Source organism: Atractosteus spatula, chromosome 4 (assembly GCF_055471065.1).
Source record: "Atractosteus spatula isolate fAtrSpa1 chromosome 4, fAtrSpa1.hap1, whole genome shotgun sequence".
NCBI lineage: Eukaryota > Metazoa > Chordata > Actinopteri > Semionotiformes > Lepisosteidae > Atractosteus > Atractosteus spatula.
The window spans coordinates 20,043,140-20,061,520 of NC_142709.1; the positions used below are offsets into that span (position 1 = coordinate 20,043,140).

Here is an 18,381-nt window from a genome sequence, read left to right on the forward strand (position 1 = left end):
CAGAGCTTCAAAAAACTAACTGCATCACTATTGCAGACAGAGACTTTTCTAGTATGACTTGAAACTGACTCTATGCAACCTGAATGCAAATCAAGTGTTTATTGCTACAGACAAGGGCCCGTTCATTGGCATGAAAGAGACAACAATGTTAACCTTTGCATTGATTGAAGGAGGCATGCTGTTCTCTTACAAGAAAGTGATGAAACTACACCTAGACATTTAAAGATACACTGCACATAATATTCACAGTCTCAGAAAATACTTTCAAATATTGGTAAATATTTAGCTTGAGAAAAGCAGTATTCTCTCGTTGATATCTGATATAAAAATAATACTAATACTACATTTGGTAGTCTATGGGTATATTATATCTAACAGATGCCACATTAATAATCTTTGAATTGGCAATATGTTTTTAATATAGTGCTAAAAATCTCTACATTTATTGCTGTAGTAAAATAACATTGTTATACAATACAGGTATGATCAAATAAGGAAAATGTGGTAAAGATATGGTCTTGACGTTATTTCACAAAACTAGATCTTGAGTTTCTAAGAAGTACCACATTGCAACGGACTGTTTAAAATACCTAGGGTTGAGTAAAAACATGAATATTGGCAAAAAAAATAAAGTATACAACAATGTTTTCATTTTCTCAAGTGTTTCATTCTAAATAATAAAATTTAGGACATATACATGCATGCAGTCGGGATTATGCAGACACCTGTAAATCTTGGCTGGGCAATCAACTACTTGTTCTTTCACACAGAGAATGAGGGCAGAGGACAAGTGGCTTCAGGGAAGGAGACAAAACACAATGATCATGTATTCATAATTACCCATCACAAGATATTCTGTGGTGAAAATCAAGAAAAGTCAATGTCTCTCATATGGAGTGCAGACTACAATTTATAGCTACAGTACAGAAAAAATAGTAGTTATGCCAACAATAGTAGTAGAGACAGACATAGGAAAAGAAGTAATCTGAGAAAGTAGTTTCATTTTGTATAAGTCAATAGTTTTCCATCTACTTTCCATAAGTTATATTTTAGAAAAAAAAGCTCCATAATTTTGACAACTGGCCTATACATTATGCAGCCTATGGATATTTGCTCATTTTCAATATAAAAATAAGCCTCTAACCCTCAAGAAATCTAAAAATAGAATTTATCCAGACACAGAAGATATTTAATGAATTTATAATTTAGGTCAAAGAGTAGAATTAAAGAAAATAGTAATATATATATCTTTTATCCTGACATTCTTTTTTTTTCCCTGACAGAAGTCTCATTTAAAAATATAAACCATGACACTAATTGTAAGTGTATACCTGGAAAGAATTCTAGGGCAACATAGTAGTCTGTAAAGTGAAGAAGTGCAAAGTGACTGCAATATATAGACTGCCTGAACCTTGCTGGTCTAATAACTTTATCTGTTTCAGGTTTCGAAGCCACAAATGGAACATATGTAAAACCTATTTATAAAAATCAATACTTATGACTGTATGATTATACTGCAGTTCCATGATGGTGTGCGGGGTAGCTCTTTGATCCTGGGTTCAATTCTGGGCTGGAGCACCTTATACAGTATGTGGAGTTGATGTGGGTAGTTTCTTAGGGCTGCGGTGTCCTCCCACTGCCCCAAAATTAATTCCCTAGGTTTCACTGGCCAGTATAAATTAATTCTATGTCCGTAATCTATCAATGAACTAGCATACAATCCTCATTTACTCTGAGTCTCGCCTTCTTCCATGTGTCCCAAATTACAGCAGCTAGTCTTATAGTCAGAGTGACCATTTCACTTACAGGCCAGTGGCTACTCCTGATGTTATCTCCGCCTTTCAGCTTTTTCTGTGATGTTAGGAAAAACGGCAGGTGTCTATTTAAAATTCACCTAAGTCAGATCAGGAGTAACAACCCCAGGCCACAGTCAGATTTGTACAAAAGCAACAAAATAATATTTTTGCTGCAGAGACTAAAATCCAAAGAAACCACATAAAGCATGGCAGAAAATCTTTGAAATCAATGTAATTCAACTACTGCTGTTGTAAAAAAAAAGCACAATTGATTATGTATAGAGACCTATCTGCAAACTTTTTTGTAAATGAAAAGACACAAAAGATCAGCTAATTCAGCCACCTGTTTTATACTGATTTTCAACAGCTTTCCTGAACAGAGTACCACATAATTAAAGATGCATTAATAACCAGGGACTCAGAATTCTAGTGTGTACATGTTAATGAGCTCCAGTGTTAATGGACTGCAGTGTTGAGTGAGCTATTGTCAAGGAAAATGAAAAGCTGTCCATTCACTAGACCTAGAAATGGAAACTAAAGGTCACTATATTACAATATTTATAACATAGCCTAGCTCTATGCTGCCCCTTCATGTTGCTGTACTTAAAAGATTATGGGGACATTGAGCATGCAATCAGCCATTGCTTCAGAGTTTTCTAAACCTAACATTTCCAGTACTAGCATTTCAAAAAGAAGAAACATATCACAAAAAAGAATTAAAGAAAACCTGTGAGTGGTAAGAACATTGCTTAACTTTATAAGCAGCATCAAAGCACCAAAGAGAGCTATAAATATGTGCAACTTATAATGTGTAATGTGGATGTGATTCCCTTATTGTGCTGGGTACAATGCTGCAAAGCCGATTTGGAATTGCTTACACATCTGCAGCAGGAATTTGAAAAAAGTGGATGGTATAACTGTTGACAGGGTATTTTACGATATTATTACTATTTGCTTTATGCTTAGTGTATGGTATGAGACACTACTGGGGCAGAGGGTATAAGTGATATGTAATCAAGGACAGCAGGCTGCTGCTTCTCTTGCCATATAATCTGTAACTGGGCAGTGCTCAGGATGGCTGTGTAAAGACACTTCTAAACATCTATATTATTCAGAAATCAGTTCAAGGACTGAATGTTAAATCCCAATCTAGGAAGCAAGCACACGCAAACGCAAAGTTTTTTGTAAAGCAATCTAGTTTATCTCAAATAAAAAAGACTGATTCCAAACAAAATGACCTCAATTCTCTAAAAGATGGGAATGGCACAGCACAGAGTGCTTTACAAATTGAAACCTGCCACACACAGTGGAGGAAGAAAGTCCAAATGATTGGGCTCAGAAGCTGTGTGATTAAAAATGTTTTTTTTCAACAATTTGAAATATATACAAACAAGCAATATTCTATAGACTATTAAATGTCCTGTTATCATCATGTCAAAAACATGGAAATCTATATTGTCTATTCTTCACTGAGTTAAGAAAATCAGGTTGTACAATAAATGTTGCACCTGATTGGTACATCTTGTTTCATACCCAGTATTCAAAGCAATGCACAAAGAACATGCCAAAATGACTGAGTTCTCAATTGTATTACAATAAATTTGTCTGATGCTATCACAGTTACACAGTTCTTTACAGACTGATAAGATCAAAATAATTGATTGGAGTGCTTTCTACCAAGTACATGAGCAGCATTGCAAAGTAAGTCAGGCCCCACAGACTATGTGTATTTAAACTACTAGGCAAGAACTATATAGACCTAAAGCATGTTTTTGAAGGGATGTCATGGTTTGCTGAGAAAGTGGAAAAAACTAAATTATCACTACTGCCACTATAATCCCTTGATAGGTAACCTTTCATTTTATTTTATCTTTTCAGAGTCATGACTTTTGAAAAGATACAAGAAAAAAAACTATTATATAATTCATTTTGTTCTGTATCACTTCCACAAATGTCAGGAGCCAATCCCCAAGGAAAGTTACAACTCAATTACTGAATATCTTATATTGCTGGTAATTTATTTCTCATACTGTACATTTGTTAAAATACAAAAACGTAATTAGTTTCCTTTATTTACTGCACACTTCTGGATTTCCTAAAGGGGCATTTCATTACTCTTCTACAAGATATGCATTGTCATCAAACCATTGTTATTGATAGGTACTATCCAATATTGCTGTCTGCACTTCTCTTGACTCACTATCTACTGCTGTGAAACATACAGTAGAAAGGAAAACAAACAGTAGCCTTTCTTCCTTCATGTCTATGGGAAACCCTGGAAATCTGTCACTTCATGGAGATACTAAAATAATATTGGGATGTTGAGGCATTAAAACTTAGAATTTAAGACTTTGATCACCTACCCAGCAAAATGTAATAGGCTCATAAGGTCACTACTTCTGAATTACAGATTCAGAATTTACAAAAAGAGCGTCCTAAATTTCTCAATTTAATATTATGAGCTTTTTTGCTACTACACAACACTACTCATTTACGCAAAGTAAATGATGAAGAATTGTAGGGGTTTCTACAAGGTACACGGGTATTGGGATATCTAGGAGCACAGTACGGCTAAACAGGTTATCACATTAATTCATCGTGGATGATTGTCTACACTCTGACACCCAAAGAAACACGGACCATCCATCAGTTAGAACTCATACGTGGGAGGAGGACATCCCCCCTCTCCAGCCTTTAATTGGTAACAGGTCAAAACGAGTAAGCAATTATCAGAATGGGTAGAGGAAAGAAAAAAAAAAACAACAAAAAAGGAAGCTGCATTTTGTTCCCAGTTCAAATTTACAGACTGTTCATCGCAAAAAGATGTGGCTTTGATGAATATGAACAAATGCAAAAAAGGTTACTACTTTCCTGGAAATTACTTCTGAAGAGAACATGTTGTCAAATTTTACACAGCACCAATAAGTGTGTGTGAGAAAACCAGGAGAAAGCTTATATAAGTTTTCAAAGATATATTAAAAATAATAACATGAATGTGACAGACTTCCAAGGTAGTATTGTAGAATGCTGAAAAACTGGAATATGATTAGAACTAATTGCTGTGAAATAGATTTGAAATAGTAAAGAACCAGGACTTCTAAGAAGTGACAAGAAGGAAGCACAGGGTATAATCTTCCTTTGAAGATAACACCAGTGAATGGGGCTTTGATGTTTGCAGCTTTACTAGTTCGATTTATGCCTTTCCTAATATCTGAAGTACCTGTGACTGGAGTTTTCACTAAAGAGATGTACACAGAATATTTTGCTTTTTAAATGAAGAGCTTGTGCTTACACATACAATATCTAAAAACATATACAAACTGAAAAAATGTTAAAATGCTCTGTATTCTCTACCTCATTATTATTCTCTCAATGATTTTCACTTGTGTTGGGCAGTGATTAGGAAGACTGAGGGAAAAAAAAGGTAGCATGCGTCTAATGGAAGCACACAAATCTTAATACAAATGGTATTCACTAAAAGTAAGGACTTTATTTAATAAAATATAAAAGCACTCAAAACCTCTGATTAAACTTGTATTTCACTGCAAAATAAAATATAATTTCTCATTCAGGTTTGAAATTATTTGGAATAATATTAAGAATATTAGCTTCAGCTATGTCCTTCAGAAGCCATTAGGTTTAAGAAGACCAGGCTTGACTATATTTTTAAATATTCAAAAAGAAACAGCACCTTTAGATGACAGTATGGTAATTTCCTTCAGACCTTGTGTGCACTCTGCTGGATCTTGAGTAAACACAAACCAGCATATTTCTTTATTCAAACAGAATGCACTCCTTCCAAATTCCAAATAAATAAAAGTACATGAGTGTGGTGGATGTGTGGTCTGTGCTTGACATGTTTTACAGTAGGCTTTAACACTAGGTAAGGAGTTTGATTACTTTCTTTTAAGGGCTAACTACATTGGCAAGTAGTTGCTTTGGGTAATTGATAGTCATTGTATTCAGTGCAGTTTGGCACTGCTAGGAAGGAGCTTGAGTGTGGTCCTTCCAGGTAAGCAAATGGGGTTAGGGAAGAGTCCTGTTAATGAATAGCTAGATATTCTACATACAAACTTACAGATACACCATATACACATAATACACCATATTAACATATACTATCATAAGTTTTGTCAAGTTGTATTGGCACATGGGGTATCCATATTCAGTGTGGATGCTTTATTAGAGATAGTTCAGGTAGGTAGCTGCGAAAGCATACGTAGGCTGCAAAGGAACAAGTAATAGGTTTATTCCATGCTGAAAAGAGAAGAAAGAAAACAACGTATCGGCTGTGGAGTCTTACATCCGAAGAAGTGTTGTGTTCTTTTTCTTCTCTTTTCAGCATGGAATAAACCTATTACTTGTTCCTTTGCCTTATTAGAGAGCCTACTGTGAACAAGCATATTGTAGGTCTACAATGTACACATGCACCCCACCATTTAAATTCATCACTAACTACCAACAGTAGATTATCATAGTGCATAGAAAGTCATCAGACAGGTGGGTTGTTGGCTGAAAATTAAACAATGAATGACAACTACTCTGTTGACTCATCTTAGCAATAAAATGATGAACACAGCCATTGTGATATTGAAATTCATCTGCCCATGGGTCCACTGTTATGTGTACCATGGACAGGCTCAATAGTTTTGTGGATATGGCAGGAATGTCAAACCATTAGAAATATCAACAGGCAACACAGTGGAGATAAAGGTAAAATGCCGCAAGTTCAAATTGTGTTTACAATGATACCATGATCATAAATTATCTTAGATTTTCCTGTTGCACCTATCAACAATTTTATCAAGTGTGAAACCAAGAGATACCATATTAAAACATGTCCAAACATTTCTAATCTATATGGTCCATGTTCAATCCATTTAATAAATTACTTGAATCCTTATCAAATGTTGAGCAATACACCTCAGACCTTTTCTTTTCATGAAAAGCTCTCCTTCTCAACTTTACAGAATGTCAGAATGTATAAATGCAGTCTGTTCTATGTTGCACTAAAAGCTTTTTATACTTGTATATATTCTTAAATAATCCTATGATGTGTCATTTGTTGCTCAACAAACATCTTCTTCTGAGTCTACCATGGGAATTAATAAAATACTTTTAAACCTGAAGACAGACACTACAAAAAACAATTCCTCCATCTGAATTGCCATCGCTACAGATTCTATGCAAATGCAGACCAGTTTTTCTTTAATAGCAAATGTAATATAAAATTTAACAGTGAATCATATTTTTTATTTATTTCTGCATTATACGACCAGTAGCAACACAACTGAATTATATGTTAGTGCACTTAAGATCAGACACTGAAAAGAATATGGGCAGAAGTGTTAGCTCCTTTAAACCTGATCTCATCTCTCTTTGACTTTATATATAAAGAAAGCTAAGAAACAAGAAGAGATCATTCAGATCCACCTCAGTTATTTGGTAAAACCACATTCAGATATTTAGAATTCTGTTTATTCTGAGGGGTGGCAAGATGGCATTGCGGTTAGTACTGGTGCCTTGCAGTTCCAGGGGCCCAGGATTAAATTCGTGGGGTGATATTTGCGTGGAGTTTGCATGTTCTTCCCATGATTTTTGTGTGTGTGTGGAATTAGTACTACAGGTTAAAAGGAATATACTTCACTGACAGGCTGATGGAACTTAACCTTTTTAGTCTTGAACAGAAAAGATTATGAGGTGACCTGACACGAGTATTCAGAATCCTCAAAGGCATTCAAAGTTAACCCAGCAGATTTCCTCAGAATGCACAGTGAAACACAAATCGGAGGGCACAAATAGAAATGGTTTCAAAGTTAATTTAAAACCAAGAAAAGGAGGCACTTCTTACCCACAATGTTGTAGGAGTACAGAAAATGCTACGTAGCCATGTTGTTCAAGCCTATATCCTGGCTTCTTTCAGGATACGATTCTTGGATCAATTAACTGCTATCAAACGGGCTAGATGGACCAAATAGCCGTATCTTATTTGTAACCTTTTAATGTTCTTTTGTTTATTAGGGTTCCTAATATATATCCCTGTGGTACACCACTAGAGCATTTATTAATTTCCTTATCTGTATAATTTATTTCCTCTCTCTTAAACTCTTAAGCACAAGGATTAAGAGTATAGTCATAGAATGATTACTGCATTCAATTTGAGAATTAAACTTTTATGAGGAACTTTATCTCACATCTTCTGAAAATCTAAACATACATCATTTGCTATGTGCTTGTTCAAAGAAGATAAATTAAACAAGAGCTAGCATTTTTAAATCCTAGTTGACTATCCCTTAAATTTTTATTGCAATACATATGATCCTCTAGTTTAGTTAAAATTATTGCTACCATAACCTTGCACGTAGTAGAAGAAAGACATACTAGTGTATAATTACTTGGGTTGGTTTTATCACCCTTTTTATGTAAGGGCATTACATTAGTAATTTTCCAGTCAGTGGGTATCACTCCTGTCTTAAGAGACTGCTCAAAGAGTTTTGTTACAGGCCAATAAATGACATTGGGTCCTGGAGATGCGTTTATCTTAAGTGGTTCTAGTATCTGAAACACTTCTGTTTCTTCAATGCTAATGTTATTTAGTAAGAAACATTGTCATTCCTCAGCCTGAGGCATGTTGTCATCTGAGATAAATATTCCTTTAATTCATCAGCCTTTTCACCTTGTCATCATCAAGAAAGTTTACCATCGTTATCACCGAGACACTTTACTTCATTATTTAGTCTTCCTTTGCTGTATTAGTACTGAACAAAAAAAAATATTTTTCATTGCAATATTACTTTCTAACTCTCTCTCAGGCATTCCAAAATATTTTTTACCCAGTGCTTTCAGTTCATTACTTTCCTTTTCACTTTAAAGTGAAAATGTAGATAATGTTCTTTTTTGCATGTTTTATATGGAATGATTGAATGCTCAAGGTTACAAACAAAGCAGCAAAGCAGGAAAAAAAGCAGTGCCCCACCCAGGATTTATAAACATGACCTTCAAGTTGCAAGTGCAGAGCCATAACCTTCAGCTCAGAATGCTATACTAAAATGTGCTCCAATAAAAATGCTCATGTTATATAAATCTGTATAAAAGTACGGTATGAACCTTCGCATAAAAGAATAAATTAATAATGATCACAGATCATTGGCGATACTTCCTTTGGAGTTTGAGAACTGATTGGCTGATCTCCTGTTCAGCTAGACTTGTGTCTGCCTAAAGAGGAAAAGTACATTATGATATTATTGTAACCAGAGAATAAAATCTATGAATCTGTAATATAGTGAAGGATTCCTAGAAATGGATCTAATTCAGGAATATTTAGGGGTTATTCAGAAATAAATACACCCCTCAACCCATTGATTGTGATTAGTTTGCTTTCTACTATTTGTACTTTGTTTCTGCCAGTTCTTCTACTTGAAAGTCACAGATCATGCCTTACAAACCTAAGCATGTCCTTACAAAAACTAAGCATGTTCTCCGAGTTGTCTGTGGCATGACGTTCACATTCACATTATATTTATTGTGTGCTCTATCTACATTAATTTCACAAGTGTTTGTCATTATTATTTTTTCAAGGACTCAAGCATGCACCCAGGTTTGGTTGCTAATGTAGAGTTAACAAATTATGAATCAATAAATTATTAGTCATTATTAAAATTGTGTGCAAATGGTGCTACTAAATGTATTTAATTAAACAAATAAGGTTTCTATAAGGAATTATTTGATATATTCTCTTGTTAATTGCACTTGTTTCTAATTGCATGGAAACATAGCTTTACTAGCAATAAACTATTCTAATTCTTGTTGGTGTTTCATTTATATAATAACATTCTTCGGGACATGGTATACATACAGCCGGCATCTACAAGTTCAATGTTAATGCTAATCATTAAAAAATGTTTAATATTTTTAAAAGATACAAGTTTCCACCACAAATTTAATCTTTGGTTTTACTTTACAAATCTCCAAAGCTCAGTTCAATTAACAATTCACACAGCCCTTTTTTCTGAAATATTGGAGTTCGCTTCCTGTGCTTTAAACACTATAGGAAAAAGGAAGGCTTTAACATTGATTTAGACTCCATAAACACCACGATTTTACGGCCTTAAGAGAATCTCTTTGATTGATTCAAGCATGTCTTTGAAAGGACATTGCACCATAGACCAGGCTATTGGCTAAGACCTGCCCATTTATAATTTATCTGTTTTCAGACACTGCAATCTTTGTAAATTTCAGATATGTGTTTCAAATATAATAGAAATGTACTGTATGGTATTACATTAATAAATAAAAATATAGTGGTCTAAGTGAAAGATTTGACTGATGATTTTTATACTTTTACACAAAAACAGAAGACAAATGTGATTTTAACATAAACAGCATCAATAGGGATAACAGTAACATGGCAGTTTTTGAGGGATATAATGCAAAATTTTAAAACATTTTGTTTCCTTGGCATCTATACTTTGCAACCAGACCCGGCCCTGGCATAGGCGATCTAGGCCACTGCTAGATGTTTTAACCAATTCACGTTTCCTGCAATATAACGCATGTCGCTTGGGTCACCTGCCTAAAAATAGGCACTACCTGGCCAAACAAAAGCGTGAAAGCAAATGTGCAGTACAAAAGACTGTTCAGCACTTATACTTAACTGGCATTAAAACATTGTTTTCTTGCAGTTTCTTCTGTATTTAAATGGAGGTTTTCTAGCCCTTCGGATTGCACTCACTCTCCCAATGACAGCGGCAGGAGGGGAGAGGAGTCTTTCAGATCTCAAGTGGATTAAAATATAACTGAGGTCAACCTTGGTTCAGTGGACTGGCCATGACAAGCAAGTGGACTGGCCATGACAATCATTCAGTGGGACGACTAGTATCGTATGAAGATGTGATTGATGATTTTGTCTCCCGAAATCTAGGTGAATTGATTTCCTGAAAATGTTTTATAAAACTTTCCTATTTGCTCAGCCTTTCTGATCTCACCTCCTTAGTTATTGAGTGCACGTTTTTCTTACTTAATTACATATTTATTTCTATAATTCCTTTTTACAAAGGATTTCAATTAATAATTTTTAAGTTCTCCTATTTATAACTTTAAATATTAAAATACATGTTATCCTTGTAAACTTTAGTTCAAGTAGGTAGTTGTGTCAGCATGCGTAGGCTGCAAAGGAACACGTAAAGGTTTATTTCTGAAAAGAGAAGAAAAGAGTCACAATGTTTCAGCTGTGGAGCCTTCATCAGGTTCTTCTTCACACAATGTCTCTTTTCTGTTATTTTCAGCAAGGAATAAACCTTTAATGTATGCTTCTTGTTCTTCTTTGTAACATTTGTGTTATTCAAAGCTGGTTAATACGTTTTCTACTTATTTAATTATTTATTTAATTGTTCTAAATAGTTAAATATGGTTGGGTAGTGAGCTGATAATAGTAATGTATGTTCAAATTAGGATCTGGAGGAGCCCCATTACAAGATCTTGCTAGGGCTCCCAAAAAGCTAGGGCTGCCCCTGTTTGCAACTATTATTCCAGTACTTGTTTGTCATTGATTTATTTAGTCACTGTGTAATGTTTGATGCATTAGAACCTTACAGTGTGCTACTACTACTACTTTGGCGAATGTTTTGGGCGGAGCAGTGGCTCTGTGGCTAAGGATCTGCGCTTGTAGCTGGAAGGTTGCTGGTTCAAATCCCGCAGTCGGCAGAGGAATCCTACTCCGTTGGGCTCCTGAGCAAGGCCCTTAACCCCAACAGCTCCAGGGGCGCCGTACAATGGCAGACCCTGCGCTCTGACCCCAGCCTCTCTCCCTATCTGTGTGTCTGTGTGTCTCATGGAGAGCAAGCTGGGGTATGCGAAAAGATAATTCCTAATGCGAGAAATTGTAAAGGGTTAATAAAGTGATATTATTATTATTATTATTATTACTACTACTACTAGGGAAAACAAAAACTTTCAACCATTATACATTTTGTATCAAATAGCAAATTAAAACAAGTGCTAATATATGAGAATGCACTGAATTTTCAAACATTGTTAATGACACTCTCATGTGTCACAAAACAATTGACATAATTAAAATCCACCTAAAATGTTTTGAATATTTTCTAAGGCTCTAATTATCTATATCCTTAAGGAATCTAGTTCCTATCCATTCATCTGAATGCTATGTGTTTTCTGAGGAATTCCCTGGGCTATTCCCTAGGTAATACAATTTTTTTTAAAGAAACTTTTAAGCACTAGTCTGCGAAAATCAATTTTCTACTATTAGTAGATCAGGTGGCAGTCTTTTGTCTAAACCTACATTCAACAGAACAATGTGTTGTGAGATGTACCATAGCTTGAATGAGACATTTAACTAAGGTCATAACTACTTGGTTATCAAACTTCCCATGACTAGTAATAAAAGAAGGTTTCTAAACCCTGGTGTCCTGGCTAAATTACTTTCTAAATGTTTCACTTTATTTGATTGGTAAAGCAATTTCTCATTTCTTTAACTAATCTGCTGTATAGTGGATGTGGGGCTACAGTACCTTAAATCATTGAGCTGACTGTTGCATTTCAGTTTATAAGTAAAGTGTTTTGGGATTCCTTGCGATTAAATATGGTATAAAATTAAAATAATTCATATATTACTAATTAATTATTAAATGAAATGACCAGCTGTAACCTGTTTTCATGGCTGAGTTAAAGATATCAAACGTGTAAAGAACATAGTCTGTAATAACTGGATTGTTTCTAATTAAGTTTCAGAATAGTTTCTAGAAATATATCCCAAATGTTATACTGATTTTATTCTCACAGACCAGTATCTTTGAGTAGGCAGAGGAGGCAATCTATATTATAACTACTATTCTGGTTCCAAAAAGTTTTCATTTGCTGAATTTGCCACATACTTTTTTTTTTACACACCCTGGCATCTGCAACTGTTACATTGAGCAATATACTACCGTTATACTAATCCCAAAACATTCTATGTTTAATTAAAAAAAAAACTCTACTCATAAATTACAGTCTGCTATTATTATTACTTGTGATGTTTAACATTTTGAAGATGGTAGTTATTAATCTAAAGGCACCATGATTCATATTTAAGGGATATCCGTTTAATATAAGTAATTTGAGGAAATTACCTATACAAAACGACTACCTAAATATTTTTTTAATATTTATAGGAAGTAGCTACCTTCTTTCCACCACTTTTTAATTAGCATATTTGATCAGAGATACGTTAGCTATGTCACCTAAGAAAAATAATCATCCATAGGAACTTCATGTCACCTTACTGAGATACTGTACCTCACAATATCACGTAAGTCACCGTAAAGAACATTAATCTCCACAAAATGGTGCAGATTAATTGAGATCTATATGATTAAAAGACTGTGGCTAATAAACTGCCTCAAACTGACTGAAGAGATCCACCACTGAAAGCATGCCTGTGTGACAGCTGTATAAAACTCACAAAAGGAAAATCCATTAACAAACTGCATGTAGGAGTGTAGTACCTGCATTGTTCTTTTTTAGAAATATCTGATCTTGATCAAAAGTAGCAGTGTACATGGACCTAGTGATTGCTAAGAACCCTCATTTTGTACAAATTGAGATATGTGAACTGCAGACTTCAAATGAAATAAAAAATACATGTTTCTGCATTCAGAAAAGGAGAAGCAATCCGTCTCCCTCATCTCTTACCAGTATTCACCTCCAGCAAGCGCTTTTTCTTCTGCAGTCTTTCCCGCTTCTCTTGTTCGGCCTTTTCTTTGGCAATCTTGACACGCCTTTGCTTTTCCTCAGCTTCTCGCCTCTTCATGTTTTCCTTCAACGCTTGCTGTACAGAATCAAGAAAGTGAAGAATTGAGGGAAAGTTTACAGAGCAGATGATTATTGATAACTAAAGGAAAAAGAGCCATTGTTGGGAGTCCATTAGCAGCCAATGACACCTGCTGAGTGACCCCAAAGGCCTTCTTTTAAGACTACACAGAAAAAAAAGAAAGAGTTCTATTTAGTGTACTGAGATACACACTTATAAGTGTTCTCTAAGCACTTGAACCTAAAACATGTTGAGATATTTTTGCCTCCCATTACTAGGTGAAGGCTCTTCTTAAAATGTAAATCCTGTTTTGTGTGATAAGAGCTACTTTTATTTGCAAAAGCACTCTTTGATCATCAATAATATGACTTTTGAATATAATACTAGATGCAACAGTAAATCTTGATTAATACCAAATCTCACAATTGCACAACACATAAGATGTTATTATTCTTAAACATAAACCCATGGAATGCTGATGTGTAATAGACACAGAACGTAGAAGTAATAATACAATTTAATCAATAAGAAATGTATTATGCAATCGGAATAAAAATATCCTGGTGTTATCAAGTTACATCATGCTACTCCATCCTACAGAAAAACAACAAAATGCATTTAAATTAAATAAAAAAATATAAACCAGAAATACACTTGTTTGGAGGTTAACTTTGCAGTTCAAACTTGTAATGTTGTCGACTCTCTAGTGATGCATCTGGCATCACTTAGCTCATTTGTGAGAAAAATAGAGCATTTTACAACAAGCCTCTAGACAATTAGCAGCTTGCCTTGTAACACAGTACAATTTGCATGTTCTTAATACTCTTTTACAAAGCTTGACGTGGATGTAGTAATTTTCAGAGTTTATTTCTTGACAAACGCCCTGCCTTTATTCAGCCATTAATCCATTTACATTATCTTTCAAATACTGGAAACAGGAAAGGGAGCTGAAAAGTTTTACAATTTCCCTTTAAGAATGTCTTACTCTTTGGAGTGCCAGTTTGAAAAATTGCTGAAATTATATGGATGTCATACATGAATGAAACAACTTTTAAAATTGGATGTTCTCGGGAAAGATGGGCAATAATCTCATACATTTTGTAAGGCAGAATTGCTTACTTTTACAGTTTTTTCTGCTTTTTCTGTAAATTGCAAGCATTCTTAAATAAATCAAAATGATTATAATTTTAAATGTCTTATAACTGGAAAACATATTGTATCCAAGGAAGATATGTAAGAGAAGAACATGCACCAACATCAGTTAATAAAAACTGAAACTATGATTATTCACCATTGGCTTTATCGGATTGGTAATTTGCATCTGATCGTCAGACTCCAGACACTCAAGGAAGGTCCTTGCCTCCCAGTTTAATGAAGGCAATTGTACAAGAGGACAGAAGAAATATTCCAATGTTACTCAAAAAGAGCATGAAAGCTCACCATATCCGAATTGCACTGTACACAACCGCAGATAAAACCTGTTCAGCCTCCCATTGTGGATTCTGTATCGGTTTTATCAGTCACTTTTGGGTTAACAGAAGGCAATCAACAAGTGAGGAAGAGTCAATGAATGAAGTGTAGTTAAATGATGCACAGGGGACCCTACTTAATATCTCTCTTCTTTTACGCCATTGACTTTTTGTTAGTATGGACATAAAACTTTCCTTGACTTTATGCCGAAAGGACATAAACTGCCCTCTAAAAATGTGTTCGAGCTTAGATCATAAGAAATGTCAAATTTCTAATATTTTCTAATTTCTAAAATTGCATTGTATTATATATTAATCATTATAAATATATATTACTATATTTAAGAACTGTACGTGTCTGAAATGATTATGTATATTTTTATATTTTTTCTATGCCCTGACATTGTGCTCTGAACTCAAAGTGCCCTAACAAAGAAGTTCAAAGAAACACCAAAAAGCACAAGCAGATTACATTGCTAGATAAATTAATTTTAAATTAATTTTACTCTATATGGTAGATGTCCTTAGTTATTATATGTACAGTATTTAGTGCAACTTAATGTAATAGCATAGTGTACATAAAAGATAATTTTTAAATTCTAAGTGTTTTTAAAACATTTTCGACAAGGTTAAATTGCGATTAAGTGCTAAACTTAATGGAGCATTACAGTAATTATTCTGTTTACACACAGAAAAATTAACTTTCTGTTCATGTACAGAAAATGTGAATGAACTCTGCTACAGACTTGTATCTTTACATCCTGGTCTTTATTAATGTTGAAATACATTGATTCTTATGGAGAAACATGTCACACAATGTCCCCCAGAGAATATTTATGTCCTTCTAGTTCCCAATTTCTAACTTCTATTAATTATTGAGAATAATTAATGTTTTATGATCCCCATCAAGGATGTTAAACAGGGACTTCCTCTATATACTATACATAGTATACAATAACGTACAAAATTAAAAAAGTATAAACCAGATAATTTATATTACACAAATTCATAGTAAAATAAGACATTGTTAATAGTAATGATATGCTTGTGGGGCGTCGGAAAATATAGTTTGTATTTCAATGTATTTGGCTCACATACTGAATAAATGCCACTCACAAAAACCAAAAGTACAGTATATATTTGTCTTTTGCCTTTGTCCAATTTTGACAAAGTTAGGAGTCAAAATATATAATAAGGCTTCAGTGGGACCTGCGGGAAAGCATGATTGAAAGGCAGATTAGCATGCCTGTGTGAAACACAACTTTATAACGGCTGATATAAAAAAAATGTCCATGTCACTTGCAGCTACAAAGAATTCAAATAAGTAATACTGCTATCGATTTAGGAAAATCATTCAGAAAGGTTTCGCATAATTTGCACAATATCACACAATTTACATCGCAATTTGTATTGGGGATGTGCTGTATCAGATATTACACTGAGAAGAAAAGATGATACTTACAATGCTTTGTATGGAAGGAACTAGTTTTAAAAAGCCGTAATTTCCTGATCTGGGGCACAGCACACATGCACTCAAACTGAGGAGAGATTACATGGGAGGGAGAACAGGTGGAACATATAATCTCTGCACAGATAGTCACCCAGGGACAGGACAAGTTCATATTTGAAAAGAACATTGTCTCTAGTTGGCTTAGCATTTGTTTTATTGACAATTAGTTTCATTGTCCATTACACCTCAAAGTGGCAGCAAAAAGTCAATTAACAGAAAAATATTTAAGATTAGTAAGGTTATGAAACCAAACCAAATATGTGTTCTCCTCTCCCTTGAATCCCCTCCTTCCCCTTCCCTGAATGATTATTCAACATTTAGCATAGAACAAGTGCCAACTTTGAAGAGAATCTAATATTTTACTGTGCCAAGCTAGGATAGCCATCCAAGTAAAAAAAAAGTAAATCTTGATTTTTATTAAAACAATTGAGGCAGGACTGACACCCTATTGTTTGGTAACTAGTTCACCACACCATCTGTTGGAGGTTAGTTTGAGCTGAAAAAAAGATCTGTATGGATTTGTGAAGCAGATGCTGAAGGATTAAAATATGACATTCGCACCAGGTGACACTCTTCTGGGATTTCTCACTAGCAACAGAGTCTCAAAACCAAAACCAAAACTAATGGTAAATTTCTAATGGAATAAATCTGAGGATTTCAAAATCAAGGTATTCAAGGTTGCAACAAGCAACATACAGTACAACAGTGTTACTACCCTCTGGACCACAATTTCCAATAGAATGCCCCGGCGCTGTACAAGTTGCAATTGTTTGGATAAAACATTAAACCCCTGACTTCTTTGTCATTGAAAATCTCATGGCACTATTTGTAAGAGCAGGGGTGGTAGTCCCCTTGTCCAGGCTAAACTTGACTTTGGTCTCGGCCTACTTAATGCCCCCCCGCCCAATTAATGCAATTGTAGAAGCAATTTTTCCCTTCTGACCTAACAAATAAGGATGCTTCTGGTACATAATGGATATTGTGTGTTACACAGGTACTGTATGAGTTGCACTTCAGCAATGGATGAAAAGGGTCTCTTCCAATATATAGGGATTGTCTGTGAAGAAAAGCTCTATAAACGCTTGGAATTATTATCACATGTTTTGAATAAAAGTGAGTAGTGAATTAAAGATGATCAAGTGACTGAGATATACTATGGAGACTACATATAGACTGAGACTTAAGTCTTTTTTTTCCCCCACAGAATCTATTGAAGGATTGCATTTTATGCTTTGTATAACACAACTGTAACCAAAGTCAAATTAACCTGTAGCCTACAAAAATTGCTTATATAGCTAGTTTCAATAAAACGATGTTTTTAGTGACATTTGATAAAAATAAAATGCAGACAACTGACAGGAACAAATTCTCTGAACAACAAGCTATGTATCATTTGATGAATACAAAGGAGCAGCCTGTAGATTGTTACAAATAGCCTAATAAACTTTAAGTTACAGACAGGGGAGAAGGTTTGTTCCTAATCAGGAAGAGGCAATTTATCAGTTTAGCTAGCACATGGAAGTGGCTACCAAATCACGTTTTTTGGAACAAATGTTTGTTACAGGGTTTAAAAAAGATCTGCCAGAGAAACTGGCAGTGGTCTCCTGCTTTCACAAGCTGCTGCTGTTGTGCCTCGTCTTCAGTACTGAAATAAAGGCCAGATGATTGCTTCACCTCTGTAGCCTGTTCCTTTCTTCTGGTCTTCTAAATAGGACCCCACCTGTCCACATTCACTATGAAGTAAATATAAAGGTAATGCAAGAACAACACTGTGCTACCTGTGACATACTGTATGAA

The 18,381-nt window shown here is 34.7% G+C and overlaps 1 protein-coding gene across 2 annotated transcripts in view; it reads right to left on the bottom strand.

The window, feature by feature from the left end:
* Positions 1–18,381, bottom strand: part of diaph3 (diaphanous related formin 3) — a 458,904-nt gene that overhangs the window by 68,022 nt on the left and 372,501 nt on the right. For both annotated transcript variants that reach the window (XM_088913166.1, XM_088913165.1), the window contains one exon: positions 13,488–13,623. In XM_088913166.1, coding sequence (XP_088769292.1) covers positions 13,488–13,623 — 136 coding nt within the window. The remainder of the gene's footprint in view (positions 1–13,487; positions 13,624–18,381) is intronic.